The 23,442-nt window shown below is 50.6% G+C and overlaps 1 protein-coding gene across 10 annotated transcripts in view; it reads right to left on the bottom strand.

Annotated features, from left to right (window-relative positions):
- The window catches only part of Arhgap22 (Rho GTPase activating protein 22), a 165,990-nt gene that overhangs the window by 14,840 nt on the left and 127,708 nt on the right, over nt 1–23,442 (bottom strand). For 7 of the 10 annotated variants that reach the window (XM_052733919.1, XM_052733917.1, XM_052733909.1 and 4 more), the window contains one exon: nt 16,834–17,010. In XM_052733919.1, coding sequence (XP_052589879.1) covers nt 16,834–17,010 — 177 coding nt within the window. Of the gene's footprint in view, nt 1–5,353; nt 6,527–16,833; nt 17,011–23,442 lie in introns of those variants that run through there. The other 3 variants (XM_052733913.1, XM_052733915.1, XM_052733916.1) reach the window with 2 other exon arrangements.

Raw genomic sequence — 23,442 nt, 5'->3', positions numbered from 1 at the left:
TCTGGAAACAAAGTATACCGAGCAGGGGAGGAAGCTGTCCCCTCCCCCACACCCCCTTTCTGGGAAAGCCCTCAGGACACCTCAGGTGGGCACCATCGATACTGCAGAAGAGGCGCACGCCATATGCACACGCAGTTTGCGCTTGTTTGTGCGTGTGAACGTGTGAGCAGGTCAGCTTGTGTGTGCCCGTGGCAGGGTCCAAGTTCAGCCTGTTCAGTGTGGCTCTGGGTGCAGCAAACATCCAAGCTCTTCTGCTGCCATCATTCACTCACATCGGAACGGAGACGGAGGCCCCCAGCAGCAGGTCCCACGGGCAGGGATCATGGGGGTCACAGCAGAGGAAGTGATACTGGCAAAGAGGGAAACCTGTCTCTCTGGGACTCGGCAGGCTAGTCCCCTGACCACGGGGAAGGGTCAGAGCCTGGAGCCCAGGGACAAGCTGGCTACTTGGGCAGCTCAAAGGAGGCCAGACTTAAGAGGCCTTGAGTCACCTCTAACAGTGTCCTAGCCTTTGGGGTTAGAGCTGGTTGGTCCGAGGACACAGAGACCCTGATCTTTTTCTCTCACTCGGGACTCAGTCACCCACGCTCAGGGGCCTAGGATGCACGAGCTTACCTCCTATCATGTTGGGTACTATTTATTTATTTGTTTGTTTGTTTGTTTGTTTGTTTGTTTATTTTCATGTCAGGGTTTCTCTGTATAGCTTTGGAGCCTATCCTGGAACTCGCTCTGTATCCCCAGTTGGACTCGAACTCACAGAGATCCACCTTCCTCTGCCTCTTGAGTGCTGGGACTAAAGGCATGCACCACCACTGCCCAGCTTGCTCGAAACATTTTTAAAATTAGCTTTTTTTTCTCCCTTTCTCCTTCTTTGTTTTGAGGTCCTCACGCTAGGCAAGCTCTCTATCACTGAGCTGCAGCCCAGCTCTTGAGTTTCTCCTGTAATATCCGTGCTTATGGTGGCAACAGGGCTAAGTTCCCACAGGGCAGGAGTGGCCGAAGTCCCTTTGACAGAAACGCCCTGCCCATCCTCTGCAGTGCGAAGGATTCCTTACTGTCCCCTCCCCAGTTAGGCTGCTTCACGCTTTGAGGCCTTTATCTGCCTCATCTGCTTTAAGCCTGTGAATACAGACTTCCCCAAATACAGACTTACCCAGACACTAGAGTCTGGGTAAGTGGGGAAGCCGTGGGACATCATGGCTGTTGTACCCAGAAGAACCATTACTTCAAATGAGCAGGCATAGAACACAGAGAGGAAGAGCCCAAGAACAAAGTGTCCCCAGGTCAGGCAGGGGCTAACTTGGCAGGGCACCTGCCTCCTCCCCATCACTCACATGGACCTTTCATTCAGCTTTACTCACTCCTCAACTGTCTCTACTGTCAGCTTTCACACAGCCACACCCATGTGTAGATGGGTTTTTTGTTCTGTTTTGTTTTAACTCTTTGGGGGCCCACCATCCAGCTCCCAAATAAATACAAGGAGACTTATTCTTAATGAACGCCCGGCCTTAGCTTGGCTTGTTTCTAGCTAGCTTTTCTAACTTAAATTATCCCGTTTCTCTTTAACTACATTTTGGCTCTGGGCTTTTCACCTTTCTTTATTTTATATATCTTTCTTTTCTTCTTACTCTGTGGCTGGCTGGGTGGGTGGGTGGCTGGCCCCTGGCATCCTCCTCTCCTTCTTCTTTTCTTGATTTCTCCTCGTATTTACTCTCTCTGCCTGCCAGCCCTGCCCATTTCTTTCTACTGCCTTGCTATTGGCCATTGAGTTCTTTATTAGACCAATCAGGTGTTTTAGACAGGCAAAGTAACACAGCTTCACAGAGTTAAAGAAATGCAACATGAAAGAATGCAACACATCTTTGTAGTAATAAAAAATATTCCACAGCATAAACGGATGTAACACACCTTGAACTAATATTCCACAACACCCATGCATGGGCAGAGCCTTCTATCTCCATCACTTCTCGCACCCAGGGTCACAGCAGTGCAAGGCATTCCTTTCTACGGGGCCACTGGCAGAGGTGGGCGGGGGGGTAAGAACATAGGAAGGACAAACATAGTGTGGTCTTCAGCCTGTCCTGAGTCACTGCACTCAGCTCCTGGCCTCAGCTCCCAGTGACTGAAGGCCAGTCAGGAAGACACAAGACGCGCCAAATTCTCTCCACAGACTCACAAAGCTCAGGTGATTCCAACCAGCCCCCTTCCTGCTCCCCGTGTCCCAAGCATCTGCCTCTCACTGTGTATTGTGCCTGGTCCTGTGCTAAGAACAGAAGGCCCCCTATCCTCAGGGGAGACAAACCCAGATCCCCAGTGAAAAGGAGACAGCACTATCCCCTAAGAAGACCACGATCTAAGTGTATAAACTGAGGGTTTCGGCACCAGATGTATAAACTGAGGACATGACTGCTCCGAGGTATGGCTGGGGGGAAGATTTTCATTGTGGGTATGAGGGAGAGTACAGCCAGAGGCATCTGGAAGAGCTCAGAGCAGAGAGAGAAAGTAGTAAACTGAACATGGCCAACCAACTGGACCTGGCCATGAGAGGAGAGGGAGAGAGGGAGAGGGAGAGGGAGAGGGAGAGAGAGAGAGAGAGAGAGGCGGGGGAGAGGGAGAGAGAGAGCACAAGCAAAGGAGACCAGGGGGGAGGGGCGAGAAGGAAGGGCCCAGAGAGGGAGACCAGAGAAAGGGCACACCTGAAGCAGCAGACTTATAAGGGAATGAGGAGCCTGGGGAGGGAAGCCCAGGAGCTGGGGAAGTTCAGGGTAGAGGGTGAGAAGAACCAGGATGCCTATTTGTGCTGAGAGAGCCTGGCAGCCAGCATGCACCGCTCCGTATCCCGTATGCTAATCGGCGCCACAGATGGCCATTTGTCTCTTTCGGACCTGAACTAAGTAGTTGGCAAAACAGAACGATTTTAACAATACACTAGAATGAAAGCTATGTGGATGCCCGGGCTCCCCACACCCCATCTCTGAACACATCTTCCGTGCTTTAACATTTTCACTTAAGGACGCCACCACTCAAATCGCCGGTAGTGCTCTTGTGCTCGGGGTCCGTGTTGAATAAAATGAAGTTTATGTGGATACCAGCACTAGAGTACCGTGACAACTGATCTGATAGGCAGGTGACAGAAACAGAAAGAACACCCCAAAACGATGATTCACATCCCGGACAGCGCCGAGTGGGAGGGGTCAAGATTTCATCACAGTCCACAATTTAAAACTCTGAGCTGTTTGTTTCTGGAATTTTCCACTTAGCAGGCTGCAGGTGGCCACTGGAAACCAGAAACCTGGAAAGTAAGACTGTGGATATGTGGGAGCTCCCATGCTGAAGAGCCTCAGGGCCACCCAGGGCTGAGAGAACTGCCCCCACTCCCCATGGTTGTCACTGTACTAACCAGGCTACCAGGCAAGCTCTGCCCTGCTGGCCTCCCCCAGCCCCTAGGCACAGAACATAGACAAGCCCATTTGTCCACACAGCACCCAGTCTCGACAGGTCTGTGACAGCCCCTCCCCAATCCCCCCCCCCACACACACACACACCGAAGTCTTCCTGAACTTTATCACTGCCCCCAAATAGGGCAGCCATCCAGCAGCGGGAAAGCCACAAGGTCTCGGCACTTCAAAACAGAAGAGGTCTGGGGAAGGAGAAACAGCTAAGTATGAGGAAGGGGATTAGGGGGTCAATGGAGTAGTTGTGATGGAGGACACCTGGTGTTGGAGGGTGGGAATAAGGAAGCATGCCTGGAGAGGAGACACGGGTCACATGAGCACTGACTCCAGATGCCGCGGGGTGGGGGCACAGACAGGCAAGCAGTAAGACCAAAGAGACACAGGTTCGGGGCACACATTTGGCTACACCAGTGGACTACAGGCCTCTGTCTCCATCTACACAGTGAGGAAACATCCGTGTTCACAGACTGCCCCAAGGCCCAAGATGAACCCACGTTCCTCGGGCATCCCCTCCTCCACTGGACTCTTGAAAGGAAAAACCCAGACCTCATTCCTGCTCAGCCTCCTGAGTCTTCCTCGCTGGCTGTGGGCAAGCCGTGTTCAGGCCGCGGGCAGCCTCCTTTCCAGTGGCCCTGCCCACTGCTTTCTCTGTCACAGTGTCTCTGGCAGACCCTATGGGGCCTGGTCCCACCTGCTGAACTCCCAAAGCCCTCCTGGCAAGTCTCGGAGAGGAAATATGCCAAGAACCAGTTCCAGGAGGCTTGTCAGGTTGCTGGAAACCCAGCCGGTATGTGGTTCCTAGAGGTCCTGGCCCACACTCGTCACCAAGTGCCCACTCTGCCAACTGAGAGGAAGCGGGCAGGGGGGCCTTTCCTCGGGATGACCCTGCAGCCACAGCTTCAGCTGTGACAGCCGCTTCCTCTAGCCTGGCCTACATGCCTCCAGTGAGGACTTCTCAGAATCTCAAGCAGAAGTGGAAACCACCCTGTGGCTGCTCAGAGCTTATTCTAGAAGGCCCTGGAAATGGCCCTCAACCTCCTTGCCAAGTCCTGGAGCTATGTCCACGGGTGAATGCACCGCACCAACACAGGGCACCTAGTGGTTTTCTGCTTACCCTCAAGGGAAGCCCTGGGGGTGGGGGTGGGAGTAGGTCCTGCCACAGCAAGAAATGGAGGCCACTGGGATTCCCTCCTGGATCTGGTCCCAGAGCTGAGGCAGCAGGTCGGCTTGGCCACTGCCTGCCTTTGGCTCTCCCCAGTGGAGAGGAGGCCACAGTCAGGGGGAGGCACACAGAGAAAACAATTCTCCAGAGGCCTGCAAACTTTGGGTAAATCTACACTCTCCCTCTTGACTACAGGCTTTCTTGCTCTTTGGTCCACTGCTGTCTGGAACCTGCTCATGCACGACTCTGAACACCCACTTCCCCTTTGCTTGGACCACCAACTGTCCCTCTTTTAGGCCCTGCCTACTGAGACAGTCTCAGATTGGGAAGGGACTGAAAACTCCTTCTAATTTACTCCCAACATGGCTGGAAAACCACCACAGACTAAGGCCCTAAAGGATAGGGTTGCCCAAGGCAGCCAGTCCCCAAGGCAAACCGATTCCCTCCTCTGGATGGTGGCTTTCCAGAGGCTCCCAACTGGGCTTGGAGTCAGAGCCTTGGACCCACCTCCTGCTAGGTCTCTGAGCAGTAGGAGATGAGTCTCTAGACCCCGACACAATGGACAGGGGATTCCCCGTTCCTCTTTCCTCTTCCCACCGACACGCACACGCACGCACGTACACTGCCACAGCCCCTTGGAACCGGTCTAGGATCCCCGGGCCCTGCGATGTGGCTACCCTCCCTCAGGCTCCCCGAGCCCCGCATCCCGGGGCCCCGCATCCCGTCGAGCCCCTACCTGGGGCGGCGGGCGCGCAGCAGGCGGGCAGGCGGCAGGGCGGCCGTGGGCAGGCGCGGCAGCTGGAGAAAGCCCGCGCAGCCGGCATCAGGCCCATGGCGCGCCCGGGCGCGGCGGCGCGGCGGCGGCAGGAATGCCCGGCACGCGCACAGGTAGCGTCTTGCCCGCCGCCCGCCCGGCCAGAGCCGCCTGGGGCCGGACCCGGGGCGAGGGAGGGAGGATCGAGTGCCTGAGATGCCTCCTGCCCGGCAGCTCCCCGAGTTGGGAACTCCCGGTGCGCACCCCCTTTTCTGCGGCGCGGTATCAGGCGCCCTGAGTTCGCAGCAGCTCCCCCGTGGTCACTTCCTCCTAGCAGGGGACCCGCTGCAGGAGCACCCACGTAGGCCAAAGCCCGGGAGGCACGAGTTCCAGGTGGTGCCAGGGAGGCCAGAGAGGATTGGGCAACCGGGTCTGAATCACTCAGCCAGCAGAGACCATTAATGCCCGACCTAACTAATGCAACGCTGGCGTGGTGGGGGCTCCACACTCCAGGTTTTCCAGGTCTCTGACCTCCTTGTACCTATCCCTAGAGTTGGGGCAATGGTTTGGAGTTCACCTTGTCTCCTCGAACAGATCTAAAAGATAATTAACAATTCATTTTTACAAGAGGCTGTGGAGGCTCAGATAGGTTATGCGTTTTGCCTGGGGTCTCCTAGCTGAGAACTGACAGATCATTCCAAAAACGTCTTTCTGCAAAGCCTTCTGGGGTTGCTTTAGCAGAGTCCACAATCGTGTTTCTGAATGGTGCACAGGGTCAGCCTACCTACACCAGGAGGCAGGTGGACAGCAGCAGAGCAGGGAGAGATGGAGGCATGGAGAGAGGGGAAGAAGAAAGCCCTGAGTCTGGGGGAATGGGGCCCCTCTTCAAGCGAGGTGTGCAAGGGACGGTCACTCTTTTGCTCAGGTTTAGTAGGATCTAGCTTGGGGTCAGGACCAAGGGAAACTTTAGAGCTGCTCCAAGAACCAAGATACACAACCCACTGCAGTATTTTTAATAACACACCTACAGCCAGGCGTGGGTAGCACATGTGCCTTTAATCCCAGCACTGAGGAGGCGGAGGTGGAAGGATCTCTGTAAGTTCGAGGCCAGCCTGGTCTACATAGTGAGTTCCAGGACAGCCAGGGCTGTGTAGATAGACCCTGTCTCAAAACAAAAACAAAATAAAATAAACCTTAATGCAAAAAAAAAAAAAAGAAAATCCATAATGATCCAAGTATCAAAATGGTAAATAAAGACAGGTTGAGCCAGTCTCAATCACATCCTGTCTTTATTTCAAATGAGGTATTTTGGTGTCCATGTCCTGTCCTGGAACCTGTGACTTCCTCAGCCCTCTGACTCCAACCTCAGCTGCCTATACAAGCTCACAGAGAGCTCAAACCCGAATGCGTCTAGACAGCACCATGCTCTCACAATCGCCCCAGCCTGCTCCACGCTGGGTCCTCTTCACTGTCACTGACCTCTGTCTTTGCAAGATGCTCAGCACGACTCCTGGAGTCAGTGTTCACACCTCCCTTTCTGACATCACATCCTGGAGATCCATCACTCCCAGTTTCTGAACAGAGTTGCAATCTGCTCAATTCACCAGCCGGGCCCAGGAGAGGAGCTGCACTCTTGCATGGACAGTCCAAATTCTGGACCTCCCCTCCTTCCTATCCAGGGAGCAGTCAGAGGTCCCCTCAAAACCGAATGTCAGAGCACCATTCTCTGCCTCAGAACTCTCCAATGCTCTCCCCCCATCTCCCTGAGGAGTAAAAGCCCATATCCTGAAGGGGGCCAGGAAGTGCTCACCCACCACCTGACTCTCAGCCAGAGCTTCCTCCAGCCCACATCAATGTTCCCCTCTGCCAAGGCTAGCCGGGTTCTGGCCAATTTCCACCACACAACCTCCTGGCTGGCTCTGGCCTTCTTGCAACACTTTGTTTAAACAATGAAACACCACTTCACACCCTCTACGGTGGCTATTAGCAAACCAAAAATAAGAGCGGATAAGAGGCAGGGGGACCACCTCTCGCCGGGCACCCAGCAGGTGGAAACATTGTTATAATCACTATTGGCACTAACGATAAGTTCTTTGGCTTAGATTGTAAGCATTCCTTCTGATGTGCATTTTCCTGTAAATAAGCAAAGAATAAGGAATCTGACTGACTAGCAGCTGCTAGGCTCTTGCGTTGTCCTTGATGCCTTGGTCAAGAGGACTGCAGGTCACACTGCTGGAGCTGCCACCCTCATGCCAGCTGTCCACGGGTGTATTGAATCAACTATGCCACAAACCGCAGCTGATTCTCCTGACCTATGTCCGGTGTGAAGAGACACCTGTACCTGAGTAACCCTAACCCCTGTGGGTACCCAGTTCTTCTACAGTCCTCCAGTGCTGGATGCTGTTCGTACAAAGGTACCCCAGTCCTTCCGGCAGGTGCCACCATCACTGAAGGGACAGCTGAAGAGTTCAGTGTGACCAGGGCACAAGAAGAAGAGAAGGATAAGCAAAGATGAGCAGAAAGCAGAGAGCTGATACAAAGCTGTGCGGATCCCGGAGGAGAGGGGGGACCTTGTAGGTTGCAGTCATCACAGAGGTCCAGGGAAATGTCCAGGTTCAGAGCAGCAGAGCTAGGTCACACTCGGATCATAAACCGGTGCCAGGCCTTCACCCCACTCTGCCTGTCACAGTCGGCTTTCCAGAGCACCTTTCATGTGCACATAAATCCCAGGCTTTGAGGGGCTGGCCGCCCGTCAGATACTGAGACAGCTCTAGGGACATCTGACATTATCTCTCCTCCTAGAGAGCTGGCGTGTCCTTCCCCACTGATTCTTAGCCAGTGTGTGTCCCTTTAACTTGGTGCAGAAGTCCAGTGGTTGGGCTGGGGATTGTCCCTCCTTTTCAGTCTAAGATTTTATTTCTCTGTGTACTTGAGTGTGTCTGTGTGTATGTACACCTGAGTATAAGGACCCATGGAGGCCCAAAGGGGGCATTGTATCCCCTGGCACTGGAGTCACAGGTAGTTGTGAGCTGCCTGGTGTGGGTGCTGGGAACTGAACTCAGGTCTCTCAAGAGCAGCAAGCACTCTTAACCATCTCTCCAGCCCCAAAGGCTCCCTCTTCTTAATGAAAAGCTTCTGATGCACAAACATGGGAGATCTGTCCACTGATCCGAGTCTTCAGTTTCAATAATGCTCTGTTGTTTTTAGGGTAAAAGTTAAATGTATTTCCAAGTATTTTATTCCTAATTTCATTTTCTATTTTATTACTGCTACTTCATACAAATATAATTGATTATTATACATTGACTTTTATTCTGCAAATCTGAGTTGTTGTTTTTTTCTTGAGACAGGTTTCTCCTTGTAGCTCTGGCTGTCCTGGAACTTGCTCTGTAGATCAGGCTGGCCTTGAACTCACTGAGATCCACCTGCCTCTGCTCCGAGTGCTGGGATTAAAGGCGTGCGCCACCACTGACTGGCTGGGGTTTTATTGTGGTTTGTTTGGTTTTGTTTCATAGGTTCAAATCACTTTCTGGTAGATTTCTGAGGACTTTCTATGTACAACATCATGCTGGGGATGGACGGAACATGGTTCAGTGGTTAACAGCATTTGCTGCTCTTCAGAGGACCTGAGTTTGACTCGTGAGCAATTCTTCATCAAGCAATTCACAACTGCTTGTAACTCCAGCTCCAGGAGATTCAATACCATCTTCTGGCCTCCCGGGGTACCCACAAAAACATGGCACACATACACACAAGTTAAAATTAATCTTTTTTTTTTTAAATCAGGGAAGTGGAAGGGGAAAGTTCATATCGTGAATAAACAGAGATATCTTCCCCGTTCTCCAGTCGGGTTGCTTTTCATTATGAGTTTTGTCTAATAGCCAGGCCAACACCTCCAGTCCATGCTGGAAGCATACAGTGGTCCTCCCTCAAGTCTGAGGTTACCTGTGGGGCTGTGTGTAAGTGTATGGACATACGTGTGTGTGTGTGTGTGTGCTCATGTATGTGTGTACAAGTGGGGGCCAGAGGTCTAGGATTGTGTCTTCTTCTACTGCTTTCTACCTTCCTGTCCCTTTTATTCAGTGTGTGTGTGTGTGTGTGTGTGTGTGTGTGTGTGTGTGTGTGTGTACATGTGTGGAGGCCAAAGGACAGTTTGTGGGAGTTTGCTCTCTCCTTCCACTATGTGAGTTCTGGGGATCAAACTCAGGTCTTCAGGTTTGGTGGCAAGTGCCTTCAGCCATCTTGGCAGTCCCCACCCAATTTTTGAGATAGGGTCTCTCACTTAACCAATCAGGCTAGAATGGATCTTCCTGTCTGTCTCTACCTCCCCAGTGCTGGGGCAGCAGGTGCATGCTGCCAGGTCTAACTTCTATGTGGGTGCTGGGGACCAGACTCAGGTCCTCACACCTGCACGACAGCACTTTACCAACTGAGGCCTCGTTCCAGCCCTGTGTGTGGTGGTGGTGGTAGTGATGGTGGGTGGTCCTGGTGGTGGTGTCGGTGCACATGTAGGCCAGAGGGATCCATTTCAAGTGTCGTTCCTCAGGAATGTCGTCTACCTTACTTTTAAGACATACTCTCACTGAGGTACTAGAGTTTGCCATTTTCAGACTCGGTTGGCTGGCCAGTGAGTCTGAGGAAATCCTCCTGTCTCTGCCTCCCCAGTGTTGGAATTAAACCACCACCACATGGGGTTTTTTAACACGGATGCTGGGGATTGAATCCGGGTCATTATGCTTACAAAGTGAGCACTGTACCCGCCGTCTCCCCATTCCCACCCCTGGGGCTTGGAGAGACGCCTCTTCTCATGTTATGTTCCATTTGGAGAGAAACCACTTTTCTGAGTCTAATGAATGAACATGTAAGTTTTGTCTTTAGACACTGATATACTATTACATTCGTGGATTTTTAAGTGTCCTGATGCTAGAATCACTGTGCTAAGACCCCCTGATTATTCCATACCTGGAAACCTGGGTGCTCTGACCCTCTCCATCAGCCTTTTGCAATACTATTTTGTATCCCATGCAAACCTTCCTACCGTCCTTATTCAGCTTGCTACTCCAGCCACTGTCCTATCCTCTCTCTTTACAAGACTTTCTGAAAGAGCTGCTGTGCACACACACACACCCAGTCCCCACTGTCATTTGTCATGACCACTGTGACCAAACTCAGCCAAGCCAATGAACATGCTCAACTGCACCCTACTCGGGGGATCAGTCAGCACTTGGTACCACTGACCCTGATGACCTGACTCCTCCTCCTCCTCCTCCTCCTCCTCCCCCCCCCCTCCTCCTCTTTTTCTCTGTATAGCCTTGGTTGTCCTGGAACTCCCTCTGGTGACCAGGCTGGCCTGGAACTCATTGAGATCCACGTGCTTCTGCCGCCCGAGTGCTGGGATTACAGGCGTTGCGCCATCACTGCCTGGCAGTAGTTCAAGCGTATCCTTTGCTGTCCGGTTACCATGCTTGAGTCTCATGAATCCTCATGGCTTCTGAAGCCAGCAGCCTGACAATTCTCACTCCAGCCTGGTTCCCCCGACACACCCTCTAATTACAAGACGTAAATATGGACACCCAAATTTCAGCATCTAATACACACTTCAAACTAAGCCCCAGTCACCCAAACAACTGCATCTCTGGTAGTCCTTGTATTGTGTATTTTATTAGCTAATCTGTCTTAGTGCTTAGTCAAAATACCCTGCCCAAACTGCGAGTTCCTCGTTCCCTCGCTTACATTCATCCCACGTGGGAAATACTTACCGGTTCTACCTTCAGCAAAAATGAAGAATTCAATGGCAGTCAGCCTGCAATATCTATGGAGATCAGCTCTAGATTCCCAGGGATACCAAAACTAGAGGATACCCAAGTCCCTTGTGGAAAATTGGTGTCATATTTGCAAGTAACCTATGCATAGCTTTCCAATTCTATGTCCTTTTTCATTTTGTAGTGCTGGGGGAATCAAAGTGAGGGCCTTGCGCATGCTAGGAAGGTGCTCTACCACTGAATTTATACTTTAATTTGATTTTTTTATTTATGTGTATATTTTTGTGTCTTTATGTATATACGTGTGTGTGTGTGTGTGTGTGTGTGTGTGTGTGTGTGTGTGTATGTGTTATCATAAATGTGTAGGCCAGAAGATCCCCTAGAGCTGAAGTTACAGGTGGTTGTAAGACACCTGATGTGAGTGCTGGGGACTGGACTCAGGTCCCCCGGAAGAGCAGCAAATACTCTTAACCACTGAGCCATCTCTCTAGGCCCTGAAATTACACTTTAAATATACTTTTTTATATATGTTATCTGTGGGTTATTTGTATTTAATGTAAATGCTATGTAATCACTGTTAGGTTCTTCTGTTTAAAAGGTAATGAATGGTAATGTCTCCAGTTTCCAGTCTGCAGCTGAGCCCACGGATATGTGATGCCCACTGTGCTTGCCAGCCTCGCTCCTGGTCCTGAGTAAGTTCCTACCCTGTCTCCCTCCCTCATCCTTTCTTTCTCAGCACAGCAGTCGCAGGGACTGTCAGGTCCTGTGGCTTCTCTCTCTACCCTGGGGAGACAGCTGCCTCAGCATGATGACAAACCCTTCTCCTGGTCTCCCTCCTTCTCTGTCCCCTTCACTCAGTCCTCCCTGGCCTCCCTGGCTGCCTTTCTAGGCTGCTCATCAGCATCATGCACTTCCTGGGCCAGCACTTGTCGTGTGCTGCTTCATTTTGGTCATTCAGGTGTTACCGAACTCCAGTCCCATGCCCACTCCAGCCTGAGTACACTACACTGACCGCTGTCTCTGACCTGACTACACTGCACTGACCGCTGTCTCCGACCTGACTACACTGCACTGACCGCTGCCTCTGACCTGACTACACTGCACTGACCGCTGCCTCTGACCTGACTACACTGCACTGACCGCTGCCTCCGGCCTGAGTGCGCTGCACTGACCGCTGTCTCCGACCTGACTACACTGCACTGACCGCTGCCCTTGGCCTGAGAACACTGCACTGACCGCTGCCTCTGGCCTGAGAACACTGCACTGACTGCTGCCTCCGGCCTGAGTGCGCTGTACTGACCGCTGCCTCTGGCCTGAGTGCGCCGCACTGACTGCTGCCTCCGACCTGACTACACTGCACTGACCGCTGCCTCCGGCCTGAGTACACTGCACTGACCACTGTCTCCAGCCTGACTACACTGCACTAACCACTGTCTCTGGCCTGAGTACGCTGCACTGACTGCTGCCTCTGGCCTGAGTGCACTGCACTGACCTCTGTCTCTGGCCTGAATACACTGCACTGACCGCTGCCTCTGGTCTGAGTGCACTGCACTGACCGCTGTCTCCGGCCTGAGTGCACTGCACTGACCGCTGTCTCTGGCCTGAGTGCACTGCACTGACCACTGTCTCCAGCCTGAGTGCACTGTACTGACCATTGTCTCCAGCCTGAGTGCACTTCACTGACCACTGTCTCCGGCCTGAGTGCTCTGCACTGACCGCTGTCTCTGGCCTGAGTGCACTGTACTGACCATTGTCTCCAGCCTGAGTGCGCTGCACTGACCGCTGCCTTTGGCCTGAGTGCACTGTACTGACCATTGTCTCCAGCCTGAGTGCGCTGCACTGACCGCTGCCTTTGGCCTGAGTGCACTGTACTGACCATTGTCTCCAGCCTGAGTGTGCTGCACTGACCGCTGCCTGCACTGGGTTCTTAGCTTGCTATGGTCCCCTCCCCTACTAGAAAACGAGCGCCATGCAGACTAGGCCTTTCTGACCTGCTCATGGCCAACTCCCCAGTCCTAAGGACACACTTGTGGCTAGCTGAGTGAGTGACTGCCACAAAGCCACTCCGGGAAGGCTCTTGACAGTACCCACTGTCTACCTTTCTTCTCTCTAAGGATGGCAGGCTCTTCCTTCTGCAGCAGGCATGTTGTCTGCCTGTCCGAGGTGGCTGACTACTACCACAACAGACAACCTAGAAAGGACTCCCACAGGGACAGAGGAGGACTGATCCTCTAAGCCTCCCATAACCAGGCTAACAATGACTCTGCCAGGAAACCTGTGGTGCCTACTGGCCCACCTGCAAGCTTCAGGCTTGCCCAGACATGTCTGGCTTCACTCCCACCTGGGGCTTCTCCATTTCCACTGGGTAGCTTGGGTGACAGTTCCTGTTTAGTGTCCATGTTTCTTCTACATACAGCACATGGCCTTCTGGGTCACAGAAAACCCAGGCCTGGTGGGAAGAGCAAGGCTATCAATACTCCCCATTCTGCTCGTGCAGGGAGTGATGGACACGTGGGCTGTGCCACTGCATGCAGGCAAGCTCGGAGTGGGTGCCTTTCCACATACTGCATAGGCTGGTACCAAGCCAGGTCCCTAAAGCCAGCACTGACATCTGCACCTAACTGGCTTTATCATCTTGAGCAAATTACTCAATCCCTTGTTTACACTTAGTTCCTCATCTCTTTTTTACAGTGCATATGTACACCCCTCAAAAAATAATGAAATGAATGGATTTATACGTTTATACATATCTGTGTAACAGCTACTCCAATCAAGCTAGAGAACATTAAAGAACTCGGATGCCCTTCTCTTCTCCTTCCTTCTTATCCGCCCTCCCCTCCCCCACCCCTTCGGTGTTTTTCGAGACAGGGTTTCTCTGTGTAACAGCTCTGGCTGTCTTGGAACTTGCTTTGTAGCCCAAGCTGGCCTGGAACTCACAGAGATCTGCCTGTCTCTGCCTCCTGAGTGCTGGGATTAAAAGGTGTGTGCCACCAAGCCCAGCTCCTTCTTATCCTTTGGAGGCATTCATTTCTCTGTTTTCCTTTGCTCCTAACCACCCATAAATGCTATCATTCCCTCTGCGTTACCATTCATCTCACGTTCATCAAGGGAATCCTAGTATGCCACTTTGTGATTGGCTTCTTCAGTTCCACAGTTTCATAATTTTAATATAGGCTATTGGGTGGGGCTCTGGTGGATTCCTTCAACCCACTGTAGAGCTTCCCACTGTAAGAATGAGTTAGTTATTTACCCATAAGGTTGCTAAGTGCTAGAGTTAGTTTGGGACCATAAATTCAGGGCTGTGAAACCTTGCTGCATTTCCTGGAACTGTGCACATCTCTATATGGGATCTGTTTGCCAAGGGAAATGCTGAATCCTGTGTGTCACAGCAGTGACTTTACCAGATACCTCCAAGCAACTTCCCTGCTCATAATTGTTGTGGAGTGTTAGTTTAAGATGTGTTACATTCTTTTATGCTGTGAAATATTTGGTTAATGATGCAAAGATGTGTTGCATTCTTTCATGTTGCATTTGTCTAACTCTGTGAAGCTGTGTTACTGTGCCTGTCTAAAACACCTGATTGGTCTAATAAAGAGCTAAATGTCTAATAGCAAGGCAGGAGAAAGAATAGGTGGGACTGGCAGGCAGAGAGAATAAATAGAAGGAGAAAAAGAGAAGAGGGAGGAAGAGTGAAAGGAGAGGAGGACTCCAGGGACCAGCCACCCAGCTACACGGCAAGCCAAGGAGTGAGAAGTAAAGAAAGGCATATAGAAAGGTAAAAAGCCCAAAGGCAGAAGATAGATGGGATAATTTAAGAAAAGCTGGCAAGAAACAAGCCAAGCTAAGGCCAGGCATTCATAAGAAAGAATAAGACTCTGTGTGATTTATTTGTGAGCTGGGTGTTGGGCCCCCAAAGAGCTAGAGAGAAAAAAAAAACAAACCAGTTATAGATGTATGCAAGACTTGGGTGACAAGTAGAGGTATCATGGGGCCTAATTCACGTTTCTTTGGTGACCAAGGAGCTTGAGCCCACTCACCATGTTCACAGACCATGAGAACTGCTTCTTTGCAACGTGCTCATTCAAGCCATGCCCATGTTTCTATTGATTCACCTTTGCCTTATTGAGTAGAGAATCATGATGGGTTCACACGTTACAAACCTCTCCTTAACCCACTGCTTCCCTGTCCAACTCCGAACTGACTTTTATAGAATGCATGGCCTTGGTTTACTAGGTATAGATCGGTCCTTCTCCTCTCTGTAAACTCCCTCTGGTGCTCATTGCCTCTTATGAGCCACAGCCAAAGCACATGATGTCTGCTCCGGATTCTGCTCTGCTCCTTTGGCTTCACTTTCAATGTCCTGGCACAAAAAGAGGTCCCTGGAGGCTACAGAGGTCGTCTTTCGGTGGCTCTGGTCTTCCGAGGCCACTAAATGGTCTGTGGGTCAACTCAGCGGTGATCATGAGGCTGCCCCAGTGAGGGGCAACAGAAGAACCATCGTAACTTCCAACATTACATTTACTCTTCTACACAAGACTTAGTGAAGGTGATCAGGAAGGTCATAGCCAGCAATAAAAGAGAAGAGCTGGTCAGGTAGGAGGTGGAAGGCACAGGGCTTGTCAGATCTGGATGTGGGCTTGGAACTCCCAAAGGTGAGGATCCGTCCCTGCCTGACGAATGTTACAGGAAATGAGGATGTCCACACCATGGCTAGAACCAGGGGGTTGTGCCCTCTTTCCCCTCACCCCAACATGGTGACACTGTCATGAACACTCTTGGAGATGACTTCATATAGACAACAACCTATTAAGACAGCCTTGTGTCTGCAGTCAGCGCTTTCTTTTCTCCCAGGACCAGACCTGGACAAAGCCCAGAAGCTCCCTTTAGAATTCATCCGCAGCCAGCACCCCACGTCCCCCCATCTCTGCTTGTTTCACTCTGTCCCAGCCTGCTATGGCCACTCTTGTCTTTGTGGTCCTCTCCTTACTGGATGACTAAAAGGCTTTCAATCTAAGTCCACTGTCCCCGGTGCCCTGTGGCATCCCCAGTGACGTCTAAACACTGCCCTCCACGGCCCCACTGCCCAGCCACCTCTCTCCCCTCCCCTCCCAATGTCCTCATCTCCACTTCCCAGTCCCTTTGCTCCCTTGCATCTCTCACTCATGAACACCTCAGATATGTGTACTTGTCTGTCTTGTCTATAGACTGTGGCAGACAGCAAGGCGTGGGAGTCAGGGACACCACCTGCTCTGTTCACCACTGAGTTCCCAGGTCCCTGGGATAGACCAGGTATCATTTACCACTAACTGAATGCTTTGCATGAACAAGCAAGCAAACAGCAGATTAAGAACAGGAAGTGGGCACAGGGTTCAGGGTTGGGTTCCAGTGTGGCAGGGAGGCCTAGGAAAAGGGAATGGTGAAGACTGAGGAATTGGATATGAACACAGGGTAGTGTGTAGCCCACCTGCACTGTGTGTGAAGGCCACTCAGCATTCAGCAGGGTATCTAGATGCAAGGAGACTAGCATGTAAAGGCCATATGCTCATGTCCCCTGCCAGGGGGGCTAAGTACTAGGCTGGAGGCATGACTTCAAGGACAGTAGCAGAAGGACCAGGCTGCCGTCAGACATGCAAGATGCAGCATCCAGCAAGGCCCAAGCAAGAGAGAACTTGGGGGCTCGGGGCAAGAGGACAAGATTACCTGTAGACAGGGGTTCTACAGGGTGGGCATGCGAGTTTCGGGAAGTACCTCCGCCCAGTGGGGCCCAGATGACACGTCGGATGGCCTGCACCCAGTCCTCCATGTCACGCTGGGAGCTGGCCATGAGCAGGAGCGCCTCAGGGTTGGCTGGCACCTTCTCCCGCTCCCCGGCACCACCTGCAAGACAGAAAGACAAGGCTTACTGCAGGGTCCCCAGATAGGAGAGCAGGTCCCCTCTGGACATCTGTGAGCCCAGCTCTTGCTTATAGTATGCAGCCAATCTCTTCCCACACCTCACAGGCCTTTCCATGGGGGTCCTTTCTGAGTTTTCTTTTTTCTAGACCCTTGCTCTCAATTTGGTTTGTTTGTATTTGTTCATTTGAGTCCATATCAAAACAGAAGTCATGTAAGTATAACAGGACATTCCTGGGGGACATGCCTATTTCAGGGCCACTCAAAGAAGTTCAGTCCCTAGAGCAGCTTCACTGTGTTTTGCCTAAATCAGGGTCGCCCGCTGTGTGTGACACTCACTGCGCTTTACCCTCCATGTAGCTGACCACCCCACACATCAGATTCCTTGTAAGCACCAAGGTTACAGGGGCCACATGTTTTTTTTTTTTGTTTTTTTGTTTTTTGTTTTTTGTTTGGTTTTTCGAGACAGGGTTTCTCTGTGTAGCTTTGCGCCTTTCCTGGGACTCACTTGGTAGCCCAGGCTGGCCTTGAACTCACAGAGATCTGCCTGGCTCTGCCTCCCGAGTGCTGGGATTAAAGGCGTGCGCCACCACCGCCCGGCTACAGAGGCCACATGTTAAGCCCGATGTTCAGGAGTTGTCTACTGGCGGCTAGAAGGCAGGAGGGAGAGGGGTGAGAGCTGGGCTCCTTGGAGCTAACTCGCCCTCAGCAGCTCTCCTGGCTCCCAGGTTGCCCTCTGCAAGTGAGCCCATCACTCTGATGTTCCAAAAACCACTTATGCTGGGCTCTCTGGACAATTTACAGGAGTTTCAAGAATGGTTTCCTCACCCTCCACATCCCCAAACACTGTTACTTGTGTAGGATCCCACCCAGGACAACGTGCTGCGGATGAGAGGGGACAGAAGAAGGCAGGCAGGGATCCCTGGTAGCCCCGGACTGTTCCTTGTGGGACTGTGGCCCAGGGAAGGAGCCCAGATGGGAGCAGACGCTTCCTGAGCACTGGAAAGTTCCAGAACAGTTCTGCTGAGCACACAACCACCCTCTGCCCATCTTCACAAGGACTGAAAGCAGTGCTGTTACCAAGTATATTTTGAGGGGCCAGGGTCTCTCACTACTTTACCCCTGAGCTATCTACACCTTAGCCCATCCTTCCTAGTTTATAGACAAGGAAACTGAGGCACAGCCTAATTAAGTAACTTGCCTGCACTCATATAGTTCCTAAGAGTTAGAAACATGCATTCCAGGTCTTGGTGCTTGTCCACCAAACCACACTTCTCACCACCTTCTAAGAGTACGTCAGCATGTTAGGGTCACAGCAAGCAGCCCAGAGCTGAAGAGGGTCGTCAGCAGACTGCTGTGAGAGCTGTACCCAGGGAGGGCATGACCTTGCTGAGGGTGTTATGAGCATGGAGGCTGGGACATCAGGCCAGTGGGCAGAAGGACCCCTAAGCTCAGGGGGGTATTGAGCAAGATACTCCCAGGTACAGACAGACAATCCTTGTTCACTGGGTGACCAGGCATCAGAGGCATCGAGGTGGAGAGGAAGGAACGGGAGGCTCATATGTGCTCCTGTGGCTGTGGTCTTACCCATGGACGTGGCACTGACAATGAGCGGCCAGCTCAGAGCAGCTTGGTCTCAGGGGTAGAGGACAGTCACCATGTGGGCCACACAGACCGTGGGGTCCTAGATGGGGAGAACCTGATCCCTTCAGAAGCTTTCTGTGTGACCTCAGAGCATCACAGCACAGTCCAGAAGAAAGGGACCCAGAATTCCACAGATCTAGGAATTGACCAGCACTTTGTTTTTGTACCCAATCGTGAATTTCTATTTTTAAAATTATTTTTTTTAAAGAAGGTCACCCACGCAATATGTTTCCCATTCTACAAAATGTGCATCCGCCCATCTCAAAAGTGGGCAGACATCCTTGTGCAGAGCTGTATCCCTCCCTGACCAGGGGCCTATCCCAGGTGCCAAGAGTCTGCATGTTATAGCTTTTAACAAAGATGGGCACTCTTTTTGTTTTAAAATGCTCCTTGGGACATCTGTTGAAATGAACCTATGGATTTATTAGTGTGTTAATATAGCAGACTTAGGGATTTTCAAATACTAAACCAGCCTTATACTCCTGGAACATCTTCTCCTTGCTAATCTTGTATTAACCCGTTTGTATATAGTTGGACAAAATTTTATCCATAAGTTTTCTTATCTCTTCACAAGGGGTGTTGGTCTGTGTTGTTGTTTTTGTTTGTTTTCCCCTATAGTGTTGTCTTAGTCAGGTTTCTATTGCTGTGACAAAATACCATAACCAAAAAACAGGTTGGAGAGGAACAGGTTTATTTGGCTTACACTTCCACATTGCTGCCCATCTCTGAAGGAAGTCAGGACAGGAACTCAGACAAGGCAGGAACTTGGAGGCAGGAGTTGATACAGAGGCCATGGAGGGGTGCTGCTTTCTGGCTTGCTTTCCCTGACTTGCTCAGCCTGCTTTCTTACAGAACCCAGGACCAGCAGTCCAGGCATGGCGCCACCCACCATGGGCTGGACCCTCCCCCATTAATAACTAGTTGAGAAAATGCCTTACAGCTGAATCTCATGGAGGCATTTCCTCAACTGAGGCTCCTTCCTCTCTGATGACTCCTAGCTTGAGTCAAGCTAATACACAAAACCAGCCAGCCCAGATTTCTTTGTCCAGCTTTGGTTTCAGGACAACACAGGCCTCACAGAATTAAGAATTCTCTCTTTTTCAATTTCTGGGGGGAGACTTTGTGTAGAATTTCTATTATTTATTCCTTAGTGTTTGGTAGACTTCAGCACTGCAGTCACCTATTCTTGGCCTTTCTTTATAGGGAGAGGGTTTAAAATTTGCTTTAAGAGCCGGGTGGTGGTGGCGCACGCCTTTAATCCCAGCACTCGGAGGCAGAGACAGGCGGATCTCTGATTTCAAGGCCAGCCTGGGCTACAAAGCAAGTTCCAGCACAGCAGGGCTACACAGAGAAACCCTGTCTCAAAAAACAAAAACACCAAAAAAACAAAAACAGAAACAAAACACTCCCCCCCCCAAAAAAACCCAACCAAACAAAGAAATCACTTTAATACATACATATTTTGCTTCTATACAAAACTGTGGTTGTTTGTGTCTTTTTTTTTTTTTTTTTTTTTTTTTTTTTTGGTTTTTCGAGACAGGGTTTCTCTGTAGCTTTGCGCCTTTCCTGGAACTCGCTTTGGAGACCAGGTTGCCTCCCGAGTGCTGGGATTAAAGGCGTATACCACCACCGCCCTGTTTGTGTCTTATAGAGAATGTTTCATCAGTGTTACTAAACGAGCCAGCATAAGGTTGTTTATCACAGTCCATCGTCCTTTTAGAACCTGAAGGGTCCCTTCTCACTGGCCTTGAGAGGTTGGTCATCTGTGTCCCTTTCTTCCAGGTCAGTCTCGCCAAACTCCAGTTCCCGTTACTGACCTCAAACGGCCTCTGGCTGAACTGACTTTGACTATCGGTCTGCTGGTTAGTAAACTTTATTTAAAGGTTAGATGGTAAGTATCTTAGGTTTGTAGGCCAGATAGTCTCTGCCACAGCTTCTCCACTCTGCCACACTGAGAAAAGCACTGAACCAGCAGGCCAGAATGGGAATGAGGAGGCCTGGGCACGCTGTGAGAACCGATTACAGAGCAGGCCAGCCAGGCTGCATGCTGCCCTGCTTGTCTCCCTGCCTTCCGAGTTCGCTCTCCTCTGCTTGCTCCGGGTTTGTTTGTTTTTCATTTCTTACCGTGTCTGGTGCTGTTGTCGCCCCAAACTCTGCTTTAGAGCTAGTCCCCAGTTTGGGGTACACTTTCTCTTTAATTCAGTTCGAAACACTTTCCACTTCTCTTTTTAGAAATGGGTAAGTTCCAAATGTGGGGTTAAGATTTCTCTGAACCATTTCTGTTACTGATTTCTTACTTAGTTCCACTGCAGAAAGAGAACATATGTATATGATTTGAGTCATTTTATATTTCTTAAAATTTGATTTTGGCTCAGACCATGATTTTGTCTTGGTAGCTATGCTGTGAACCAATAAAAATGGTCCTGCTGGGTGTGGTATGGGGTGAGAGTCTACTAAAGTCAGCCAGATCTCTTTGGGCAGTCATTTAGGATCTCTGATCCCTGCCCTGGCTTTCTGTTCACTTGCTCTATCGATGATTGGGGTGAGCTATTAAAATCCTCTGCTAGAATCCTGTTTTTGTCTATTTCTCTCTAGATTTCTATCAGTTTTTGTTCCATATGAAGGATCGTAAATAGTTAGAGCTGTAGGTGAATCTACAGCCTCCCAGCCCCACTCACTAATAGTCTCTGGGTGAGAATCGCTGATGTGTGGTCTCCCAGCTTCCCTGTGACTTCTGTCAGGGTGGCAAGACCTTTGCCCATTTCAAAAACACTTCTCTGGAACTTCTACATGCATGTCTTGTCAGGCAGATGATTGGGACTTGCTTTTTTTAGTCTCACCCAAGAAGGTTTCTTTATGAGTGTCGGTATGCTTGAGTTTAAGTCCCCCTTCTGTTTAATGGTGGACTTATTGTCCCTTTACCCTCCTTTTTATACTTTCTTTCTTTTGGGATACTTGTGACAGTGTCTCATTACATAGCCCAGATCCTCTTGACTTTCCCGTCTCTACCTCCTAAATTCTGGGATTACAGATGTGTGTCACTTCATCCAGCTGTCTTATTATTTTAAAAGTTGTTTTATAGTGGGGTGTGTGTGTGTGTGTGTGTGTGTGTGTGTGTCTGTGTGTGTCTGTGTGTATGTAAACATGAATACAGGTGCTCTTAGAGTCCAGAAGAAGGTGTTGGATTCCATGGAGCTGAAGTTAGAGCAGTTTGAGAATGGTCCAATTTAGAGCTGGGATCCAAACTTGGGTCTTGTGGGACACCTCTCCAGCCTCTATTTTACTATTTTTATGATTCCATTCAATCTCTTACGTTGCTGGTTAGCAAAGCCCTCTCTCCCCTTCTCCCACCACACAGCAGTGAGCACTTTAAAGACTACAGTAGACATCTTTAATTACCTCTGAGGGACCTTACACCTCTTGCAGGCATGCGCCCATGAGCATGTCCAAGGAGAGCTATGGATGTGGATCAATACATTTGCAGATGACAGCTTCATATCACAGTGGCAAAAGGTTGGACATGCCTGTGGGACCTTTTAGGAGTTATTTCCATCACTGTCATTCCTGACTTTCTGGCTACACCTGTCTTACAATTTGCTGTTCGAGGACACTGCATATTCCACAGTATACAGCCCTGTCTCTACTTAACAAGTCTGCATATTTTGGAAAGATTTAAGTTATAAGGGAAGGACATATGTCTGTTCACTCATCTCTTCACAGAATCCAGGTCCTACATGGATGGCATTATGTCACCTCTGCCTGTCACCTTTCTGCTGGATTTCCTTGTCCTATGCAGCTATCGGTGACTAACCCTCAATCTTCGGACAGTGGGAAGGGGTCATGGTTTCTGAAAGGCACTCTCAGGGGTGACAGGTCAGGTTGACTGGTTCCCTCTGCCTGTTTTCTGGAGGTTGTTGCCCAGCCCACTCCCCCGCCCCGTGCTTCAGCTCACCACACCCTTTTTTTTTTTTTTTGGTTTTTCGAGACAGGGTTTCTCTGTGTAGCTTTGCGCCTTTCCTGGTACTCGCTTTGGAGACCAGGCTGGCCTCGAACTCACAGAGATCCACCTGGCTCTGCCTCCCGAGTGCTGGGATTAAAGGCGTGCGCCACCACCGCCCGGCTCACACCCTTTTTCTATGTCTGCTTCACTGGCTTCGAGCCGTTTCACTGTGATGTGCCTCCCTGCAGGTTCCTCCCGTTCCTTGTGAATGGGGTTATTGAAGTGCTTAGACTTGTGAGTCTGTAGTGTTCATAAAGCCCAGGTCCCTTTGGTCTTTAGTGACTCAAATAAACATGTCCGTCCTTTCCTCTGCCCCTCGATGACTCCAATTACCTGTGCACTAGACACCATGGAGGTTCTTTCACAGCTCACTGATGAGATGTTTGTGCCAAGAACTTTTTTTCTCTATAGACTTACTTTTGGGTAGTGTTACAGCAGAATAATGCCCCCTCTCTAAGGCACTTCCATCCTAGTCTCTGGAACCCATGCGTAGGTTAGGCTATATCACAGAAGAGTTGCAATTTTGTCAGTGGAATCAAAATTGCTAACTGGCCCAGTGCAGTCATAGCGGCCTTCCAAAGTAAAGGAGAAACCAGATACAAAATGGGTACAGAGGACCAAAAATGACACACTCAAAAAGACCTGATCAATCACCATGGCTTCGAAGATACAGGAAAGTCAGGAGCTGAGGAACCTGGGTGGCATCTAGGAGAGGGTGAGAAGCTGGCTTCTCCCCTATAACCTCCCCGAAGTGCTCAGCCCTGTGACCCCTT

The sequence above is a fragment of the Peromyscus californicus genome, unplaced genomic scaffold, assembly GCF_007827085.1.
Source record: "Peromyscus californicus insignis strain IS unplaced genomic scaffold, ASM782708v3 Scaffold_12__1_contigs__length_115047231, whole genome shotgun sequence".
NCBI classification, from domain to species: domain Eukaryota; kingdom Metazoa; phylum Chordata; class Mammalia; order Rodentia; family Cricetidae; genus Peromyscus; species Peromyscus californicus.
This window is presented reverse-complemented; position numbering and strand designations above follow the sequence as displayed.